The 9,732-nt window shown below is 43.7% G+C and overlaps 1 protein-coding gene and 1 non-coding gene across 3 annotated transcripts; one reads left to right on the top strand and one right to left on the bottom strand.

The window, feature by feature from the left end:
- On the top strand, window positions 1–8,625 carry GPR75 (G protein-coupled receptor 75). Of its 2 annotated transcripts, none has more exons than XM_040453737.1 (2): window positions 1–167; window positions 4,295–8,625. In XM_040453737.1, exon 2 carries the CDS (start codon window positions 4,393–4,395, stop codon window positions 6,013–6,015), a length of 1,623 nt encoding a protein of 540 aa, XP_040309671.1. In that variant the 5' UTR covers window positions 1–167; window positions 4,295–4,392; the 3' UTR covers window positions 6,016–8,625. The 2 variants fall into 2 exon arrangements, with proteins under 2 accessions (XP_040309671.1, XP_040309672.1); XM_040453738.1 differs by lacking the exon at window positions 1–167 and adding an exon at window positions 3,144–3,223 and having other exon boundaries at window positions 4,295–8,617.
- Window positions 8,626–9,354: 729 nt separating this feature from the next.
- On the bottom strand, window positions 9,355–9,509 carry LOC121016496 (U12 minor spliceosomal RNA). Its single transcript, XR_005784311.1, has one exon. It is a non-coding gene; the product is annotated as a U12 minor spliceosomal RNA (small nuclear RNA).
- Window positions 9,510–9,732: the final 223 nt, after the last annotated feature.

Here is a 9,732-nt window from a genome sequence, read left to right on the forward strand (position 1 = left end):
TGCGCCTCCCGCGCCCCCGGCTCGGCGGCTCCCGGGATGCGCGGAGGCGGCGGCGGCGGCGATGGCGATGATGCCTGTAGCCCAGCCTGGTCCCGGGCGGCGGGCGGAGCTGGGGTCCGGGCTGCGAGATGGAGGAGGAGGGGGGCGGCGCTGCGGCCACCGGGCAGGTGAGAGGCCGCGGGCCCCGGAGGAGGACGACGCGCGGGGGCCGGGAGGGCCGGGCCCCGGGAAGACGGCGGGTTAGGGCGGCGCGAGGCTGCGCTGGTCCAGGCCCGGCCGCCGCGCACCTGCCCTCCTGGCGCGGCCTGCGGGGAAGCTATCTCGCCCCTGCCTAGCCTGCTCCCGGGCTCCGCCGGGTTGCGGAGCCCTTTCCCCACCGCCCATTCCTGGCCGGAGCCCTCCGCACCCCACCAGCCCTCTGCCCATTCTCTTACAAGCTTGCTGGCCTGAACTAGGCCCTCCTCACCACAACCTTCCCCACCCCAGGGAGCGCCTGCCCATCTCCAGTCCCTAGCTGGGGCCCACCTCCCTTCCCGGCAGCCTCCCAGCGCACCCCCAGACTGGGGGCTCTCCATAGCCTCCCCGTGTCCCTCATCCACTGACCCTGCCCCAGCCTGTCATCTGCTCAGGGCTTCAAGAGGTAGTTCACCTGGGGAGAAAGAGCGGGTCCTCCGAAATCCGATAAATCTGCCTTGAATCTAGTGACCTTGGGCAAGTCATCTAACTTCCTTGAGGTTTTCCTGATCTGTACAAATACAGTGGGTCTAATAATAGTACAGAACCTTGCTCTCTGTGAGAGTTAGACCGTGAAGATGCTGTCCTCGAAGAATTTAAGGCATTATGACAAATTTATATGAGAAAAAAAAAATGAATTGGAAGAATCCAGGCCAGGAGCTAACTTGTAAAAGCTCATACAAAATGCTTTCATACGTACTAAAGTATTAAGTTAGCACAGCAGATTATCAGAGACTCTTCACACAGCTTAATGAGAAATCATTGCTATGGTACAAAAATTTTCGTTTAACTAATCCTTGCTTAGGATCCCCCCTCCTTAGTTGTAACAAGATGCACATGGATGTGAATTCATTCTGTCCAACTGTGGCTAAAATGCCTGCGTAAGACTGGTGCTCTAACTTAAAATTTTTCTGATTTTCTGACTTTCATCATTTACTTATGGTCCCAGAAATAAAGTAGCTGGTATGCTTGCACTGAAAAGAACATTGGTAATTTTTAATATTTAGGAGTAACAAATTTCATTTACCCCCCTCCTCAAATCACTGAGTTTTATAGTGCTACCATCATAACTTCATTCCAAATTGTGATTCCAGCCTCCTCTTTCTTAAAAGTCCCAGAAGTGGGCTTATTTTTCCTTTGTTTCCTTTATTGCTCCTAAGGTTTCTCTGCAAAAACCTTTATTTCTGTTAAGTTTTTCCTTTTCTTCCCAGCTTCACATTCCCTTCTTTTTTTCCCCCCTAACTATCTGGGAATGATTTATAATTACTTTATACCAGAAGTGTAATTATCAACCTTGCCAAAGAGTTACACAGAAGTGTGTGTGTGTGTGTGTGTGTGTGTGTGTGTGTGTGTCCCTGTTTTGGGCTCCAGGAACTTTGAGTCCGGAAGGGATTGTGATACCTACTTCATAGGTCTATACTGAGAGTGAAATAAAGTGTGATAGCTTATGTAGAGCTGCTGATATGTATGATAATGACCCAAGAAGTGATAGCTGCTATGATTATCTTCTAGGCAGCCAACCTCCCTTGATTTCTTTCTTGTTATGTTGAGTTGAACATTGAGTTGAGCGTGGTGGTGACAAATGTCGGTTTAGGTTCAAATCCATGCCCTACCACTTTAAGGTGAGAGCACTGTCTCCAACTCAAGTTTCCTTATCTGTAAAACAGGGATATGTTATACTGTCTCAGGGTTGCTGTGAAGATTCGAGAAATTAATATCATGGAGCCTTGAAAACAGTGCCTGACATATCATAAGCACTTGATAAAGTTAACATACTAATAATGACACTGACAATTATATCCCTGACCTAGAATTTTCTTTTTTGAAAAAAACCTACTGAAAATGTTAAATTGATTGAAAAAATTATAACTGTGCAGAAAGTGGAAGTTGGTCCTCAACTACTCCACATCTTTTTTTTTTCCCCCTCCTGCCTCTTATCCTTGACCAATATTGGTGCTTCATCATCCCATTTTCCCTTTGACAGTTCCCTTTCCAGATGTCTCCTAGCCTGTGATCTTCATAATTTCCATCACCCCTCTTCTTCGTTTTTAGCCACTCACTCGGTATTTCTCTGAACATCAGTTCCAAATGCTTTCATTCCAAATTCCTGCTTCCCTCTTCACTCCTGTTTGCTCCCCTACCTCCAAAGAAGAAACCCTTCTGGGCATCTCTCTGCCTTTCTGCCTCCTCAAGTTGAGTTTTCTACTTCTCTTTTCATCAGCGAACTCCAGTCGTCCAATTAACAATGCAAAGACAAGTAGCAAAAGGTTGTCTTTTTCTTACCTCATAGCTATCAAAAAGGATTCAGAAACAGGCACCCGGTCTGTAAGTGAAAACAATAAAGCCATCCATTATTATGTTTTAATTCTAATCATCAAGAAACAAGTGGTTGGGATTTATATTTTTGTCTCATGGAACTTTTATAAGGAAAGTATAAGAAAGCTGGTTTCCCTTGCCAGTGAAGAAATTCATCATATTGTCATGGTCTGTACTATTTGACCATTGAGAAGAAAAAAGAGGCCATCTTCTTCCTTCGTGAAGGACATTTGTTAGGTAGATGGATCTCCTCAGGACTGAAATTTGTCTCATACTCACTGGCACAGCCATACCTACTACTGAATGCTGAGACATTTCTGTATCAGGAGGTTCATAGCTGCTGCTTGGAGCCCCGAGTAATCCTTCATGGACCAGTCCCCTCTTCCTCTGTGCCCCATGATCCAGGAACCAAAGGGTTAATCCCAGGCACAGCTAGAGGCCTCTGGAACCCAGTTGGAGCTCATGGTTAAATATTTGGAACATAACCCCAGGACGTCCCCAGTGCCATTGCTTATTCCTAAATGCTGGATTAAAGCAAATACCTTTGAGTTGTCAAGAGCATTGCACCAGTCTCCAAGGAACAACTTCAGCTGTCCCGCTGGAAGCATCTTTCAGAGCAGAGTGGGCACCAGGCCACACAGGGCTTTGACATTTGGAACAACGGAAGATTTCTGTGAGTGTACTTTAAATCTCATTGCAAAACAAAGTCGAAAATAAAAAGCAAGAAGAAAAAGAAGTTTTCTTATAAAGCAGAGGCTGGGTCTTACTCATCTTTCTACCCACAGCACCTAGCATAAAGCTGGCATACAGTCTGCACATGATAAATGTAAACTGAGTAAATGAAGGCATGAATGGGCATGTGCCTCCTGTTTGATCATGACAATATTGCTGTTGAATAACAATTCACCTTTGTATAGAAGGTTAGAGTTTACAAAAGGGTGCTTTGTACCTTTTAAATCTCAAATACAATGCTTTCACTTTCCCCTCTCAAATGTAGTCCTACACAAAGTTTTTTCCAGTGAAAGGGAGGGAGATGGCCAAGAAATTACCAGCAGGGAGAAAAAATTATAAACACTGGAAAATAAAGCGTGTTCCTAGGGAAAGAAATAGTACTTGTTAGTGATTTGTGGGAGTTCGATAAGGGGCCACAGTATACTTCAGCAGTGGCATCTGACTTGTAACCTAAACACATGCTGTGAGACCTACTCCCATAATCTCACCCTGGCTGCCCCTCCATCCCGGCCCTGCTCCTGACCCCCAGCAAGCTCCTCACCATCACTCCCTGCAGCTGCTCTCAGCCTCCACCCCAGGTTGGGATTAGCTTCCCCTTCTCTGACTTCCACAGCACCTGCGGTCATCTGATTGACCACATTAGGCTGTAAGTACATAGTGATCTCTGTGGTGTCTGGCACCAGAGTGTTTCTAAAAGGAACATTTGCATACCCTTCAATCAGAAACTCAAGGGGTGGGGCCCAGGAATCTGCTTTTTTTTTTTTTTTTTTTTAAGTCCCCAGGTGATGCTTAAACTATTTCAAAAACCACTGTGCCATGAAACCTGACATTAGCCCAAGGAATATATTTTGAGGTGTTTGTGTCTTTTCTGTGTTGGACTTTGAGCAGAGAAATGTTTTTTTGTATGCATCAGTCAGAGCTAAAACAAATTCTAGTAGTCTTGTAAAAAATCATGCGATCGCTCTACTCCATTAATTTCTTTCTGTTTCTGGGTGTGCATTTTTGTGTGCAGGCTTTTCTGCTCTGGGCCTCTTTTGCCCCATACCGCTCGCCTGTGAGTTGAGGCCCTGACTCCCCTCCCACAGAAGGGAGAGTCCCTTCTCTCTGAAGATGAACTCCACGGACCACCTTCAGGACGCTCCCAACACCACCTTGCTCCACGTGCGTCACTCCCATGGAGGAAACAGCACCACGCTACAGGAGGGCCTCCAGGACCTCATCCACACCGCCACCTTGGTAACCTGCACTTTTCTACTCGCAGTCATCTTCTGCCTGGGCTCTTATGGCAACTTCATTGTCTTCTTGTCCTTCTTTGACCCAGCTTTCAGGAAATTCAGAACCAACTTTGATTTCATGATCCTGAACCTGTCCTTCTGTGACCTCTTCATCTGTGGAGTGACAGCCCCCATGTTCACCTTTGTGTTGTTCTTCAGCTCAGCCAGTAGTATCCCAGATGCTTTCTGCTTCACCTTCCATCTCACCAGTTCAGGCTTCATAATCATGTCCCTCAAGACCGTGGCAGTGATTGCCCTGCACCGGCTCCGCATGGTGTTGGGGAAGCAGCCCAATCGCACAGCCTCCTTTCCCTGCACCCTGCTCCTCACTCTGCTTCTCTGGGCCACCAGTTTCACTCTTGCCACCTTGGGCACCCTGAAAACCAGCAAGTCCCACCTCTGCCTTCCCATGTCCAGTCTGATGGCCGGAGAAGGGAGAGCCATTTTGTCTCTGTATGTGATCGACTTCACCTGTTGTGTCGCTGTGGTATCTGTCTCTTACATCATGATCGCTCAGACGCTGCGGAAAAATGCTCAAGTCAGAAAGTGCCCCCCTGTGATCACAGTAGATGCTTCCAGACCACAGCCTTTCATGGGGGCCCCTGGGAAGGGGGGTGGAGATCCCATCCAGTGCACCATGCCGGCTCTCTACAGGAACCAGAATTACAACAAACTGCAGCACGTTCAGACCCATGGATACACCAAGAGTCTTAACCAGATGCCAACTCCGGGGGCCAGCCGGCTCCAGCTGGTCTCTGCTGTCAATCTCTCCACGGCTAAGGATTCCAAAGCGGTGGTCACCTGTGTGATTATCGTGCTCTCCGTCCTGGTGTGCTGTCTTCCACTGGGGATTTCCTTAGTGCAGGTGGTCCTTTCCAGCAATGGGAGCTTCATCCTTTACCAGTTTGAACTCTTTGGATTTACCCTTATATTTTTCAAATCAGGATTAAACCCTTTTATATATTCTCGGAACAGCTCAGGGCTGAGGAGGAAAGTGCTCTGGTGCCTCCAGTACGTGGGCCTGGGTTTTTTCTGCTGCAAACAGAAGACTCGACTTCGAGCCATGGGAAAGGGGAACCTGGAAATCAACAGAAACAAATCCTCCCATCATGAAACAAACTCTGCCTACATGTTGTCTCCAAAGCCCCAGAAGAAATTTGTGGACCAGGCTTGTGGCCCAAGTCATTCAAAGGAAAGTGTGGTCAGTCCCAAGATCTCTGCTGGACACCAGCACTACGGTCAGAGCAGCTCCACCCCCATCAACACTCGGATTGAACCCTACTACAGCATTTACAACAGCAGCCCCTCCCAGGAGGAGAGCAGTCCGCATAACTTGCAGCCAGTAAACTCTTTTGGATTTGCTAGTTCATATATTGCCATGCACTATCACACCACTAATGATTTAATGCAAGAATATGACAGCACGTCGGCCAAGCAGATTCCAGTGCCCTCTGTTTAGGCTCGTGGAGGCTGGAGACTCTTGCAGAAACTGTTTTTGTTTCTGATACTATTTGATTTTTTCCCCCATTTCTGTGAGACCCGTGGTAGATGAAAACTTCAAGATCCAGCGGAACAGTTGGCAGTTCTGATTTCCTTCTGTCTGAAGTATAAGACCTATTGATTTGCTTTGTGGTTTCTTGACCTTTTAAGATTTGATGTAAAAATGTATTATTTAGATTTTTTACCCTGACCTGCGCTCCGATCTTTTGTACTAAACTTTTAAATAGATGCCAGGAATGATCACGCTAATGTATTGAAGGAGAATGGACTGATTACGATCATTTGAGTCAGTGTTCGGGGCCTTCAAAGTATACCTGAGTTGGATTTTTTTTAAACAGTATGAAGGTATGATCTTCACTGAGGCGAATTTTTTATTAATTGAACTGTAAATTTTGATTCTGTAATGTGTTGAAATGGGGAGCAATACACTTTTTCGGTAGCAGGCTTATTTGAATAAATAATACATTGTCAAAGCAGAATCAGAAATATATTATCTATAATTACCTTTACCCAAGACACACAGGCATTAAGTACTTTCCTTTCATAAGACAGTCAGCCAAGAATACGGTATTATGATTATTACCATTTCTTATTATAGACATTATTTTGTGTGAGTTGATTAGCTATAAAGCTTTTTAAAAAGAAATCTGTTTTTGCTTGCTGAAAACGCCTTATTCTATTTTGGCATGATCTTACCCGAGAGCCCTTGGTGAAGAGGACAGGACCTGTAGTGGAGGAATGTGATTTCTGGGTGCATGGGCACTAACGGTGGTCATCTCAGTCGGGGTGTGGGGATGTGGGAAGCAATCTGAACTGCCATTGTGTGTTAGAAGATCTTTATCATTGCTTAAGAAGCTGTAGGAATGACAATGGGAGTATTTCATTTGACTTGTTCCTTCTCTGTAAGGATGGTTTGTTAACAACCTAACAGAGTATCCCAGTGTTTGAAAATCATTTTTTTTTTGTCCTTGTTTATGTATCACTATGGTAGAAAAATTCTTAAGACAATCTGTTTTCAAACTAATCGTGTTATTTCTCTCCCATTAATCTTGGACATGGGCAGTAAAGGAAAACTAGATGAAGTATTTCTATACCTTATGCTAATTTTATTACGTACCCTGTGATTCCTAGCATAACAACTGTAAATTCATATTTTTATGTAAAAACATTTTCATTATAGAGTTAGCATTTGAACTCGCTGCAATTTCGGAACTATAGCTGCCAAACTCCAGACGAGCATCAAGATCCAAAACCTATCTTTAGAGGAAAATTGTTATAGTCAAGAACTGTTATTGCAGATTGGAAGGAACTTTGTTGTTTTGAAAGGTATCCAGTTTATAGCTCCCTCTCCAGGCCTTTCCCAAATACAAGATTCCTTGGGGAACGGGGGTTGGGACACAGAACAGATGCTCAGCTGGAACTCTGTGCAGCCTTGTCCAACACCTCTCGCCTTCCAGCACCCACCAGCCATTCTATTTCTGAGATCTGAGTATGAGATATGGGTTTTACTTTGTTTTTAAATTCGCCTTTTAGAACTTTGTCCTTCCCTTCCTTCTCTCCCTTTCTTCCTTTGTTTTTGTTATTAAATTTTATAACAGAAGAGAAAACCTCTACTCTGTCACATTTTTTCTTGTTTGTAATTGAATGCTATTTTTGAAAATCACTATAACCTATTTCAGTTATACTTTTATATGTTTAATACAACACTGTTTTCATTTATTAATATTCCCACAAGATTAAGTAATATACTAACCAGGTAATATATTACCCTTTTTAAAAAGCACTAAGAAATCCAATATCCTTTCCCAAGGTCATTTGAAGAATTGTGGAAAATTAGGAATGAGACTTTTGTCTTAATTTAGAACTGGGTAATTATTCCAATAAGCCAAACAGCTTTATAATTAATAACATTAATCAAGAAGACACTTCTTGATTAAGACTTTTTAAGGTATGTATCTCTTTTTTGGCTAGGCATTTCCAGTGTGATTCAATAAAAGATTTTTTAAAAGTAATTTCTACTTGTAAAATTTAAAATGTCAGGTTTTCTTGTGTGACCTTTGAGTTTGAGATGACCCATCTTTGGGAGGTAAAAGTTATAATAATATAAAGAAAAATAAGCATGTGCATATGAGGTGTTCTTTCTCTGTATGCTCATCAAGAAATTATTGATTTAACTTGCATGAAATACATGTTGGGCTAGATTCTTAGCCTTCTCCACATGTATCTCTGTATCTATGTGGAGATACAGAGATAGATAAAACTTATCTCTTCACAAGTTACATATATATCTATTTATAAAAATAGATACATATATAACTTCTCTATAAGGGCTAACCTGAGAACTAAAAATAATGAGCACTCAGTTGAATGTGACTAATTATTAGCAGGGTATATTAATTAGTTCTCTTGATGCTTTACTGTGATGCAAAGTATGTGATGTATTTCAAACATTTTATAACTGTTCTGATGTTAACCTTTAGGCCAGATTTGTATATCTGATGCTTTTAATGTTCTTTTAAAAAAATAATGTTTGGAAAATAAAAGTATTGAAAATCCTAACATTTCTGAACATCAGATTGCAGTACTCTGACTTTCCTGTCCAATCATTTGAAAATTATCAGAGAAAAGTAGTGATGATTATTGCACAATGGATAACAATGTGTTAACCCTCAGCATTCTCTTCCTTAAGAGATGAAATACTTGTGGGTTTTTGTTTTTGTTTTTTTTTAAGTCAGCTCTATGCCCAACCTTGGGCTGGAACCCCTACATGATCAAGAGTCAAGATCAAGAGGGGCGCCTGGGTGGCGCAGTCAGTTAAGCGTCTGACTTCAGCCAGGTCACGATCTCGCGGTCCGTGAGTTCGAGCCCCGCGTCGGGCTCTGGGCTGATGGCTCAGAGCCTGGAGCCTGTTTCCGATTCTGTGTCTCCCTCTCTCTCTGCCCCTCCCCCGTTCATGCTCTGTCTCTCTCTGTCCCAAAAATAAATAAACGTTGAAAAAAAAAAGAGTCAAGATCAAGAGTCGCATGCTCCCCTGACTGAGCTAGCCAGGCATCCTGAGTCCTCAGGATCTCTTTAATGGTTCCAGATAGTTCTCTGGCTCATGGTAGGTGCTGCATCTGTCAGGCAATGTTGACAGTCTTATCAAAAGTGGTATTTCCCCTGTACTTACTGTTTTTCTGCCTCTATCTCTTAGCAATTTCTTGAGGGTTTTGATAATCAGGGCAGAAGCAGAAGGTACCACTTCAATTTGGGCCTGTGTGTTGTTGTCGTTGTTGTTGTTGTTTTGTTTGTTTTTTTATGGGAAGATCATGATTCCCAGTCATCCCTTGAAGTAGGTGGGTCACTTTAGGGGTGACTTTTACCCACTTAAAAATTTGTCTCGTCTCACATTAGCAGTGAAGATTCAGGCATCACCCTGAATCGTTATTTTTTTTACTCATCAGTTTAAGGCATAGGGCCTGTCTGTTCTGAATGGTCAGTTTCACTGTAATCTTCAGACCCTTCCAATCACTCATTCCCTTGATGATGTCAGCACCAACCATTTTTGGAGACAGACCCAGGGAGCCTGTCTTCTGGGCCAGGGCAGACGTGGCAACAACTTCCCCACAAGGTATATGACTTGGTCTTGTTGGGGTTGAACTTAGGTGGCATGGTGAAGGTGGCTGGTGTTAGGTGA

The sequence above is a fragment of the Herpailurus yagouaroundi genome, unplaced genomic scaffold (assembly GCF_014898765.1).
Source record: "Herpailurus yagouaroundi ecotype Mexico unplaced genomic scaffold, PumYag 210, whole genome shotgun sequence".
NCBI classification, from domain to species: Eukaryota; Metazoa; Chordata; class Mammalia; order Carnivora; family Felidae; genus Herpailurus; species Herpailurus yagouaroundi.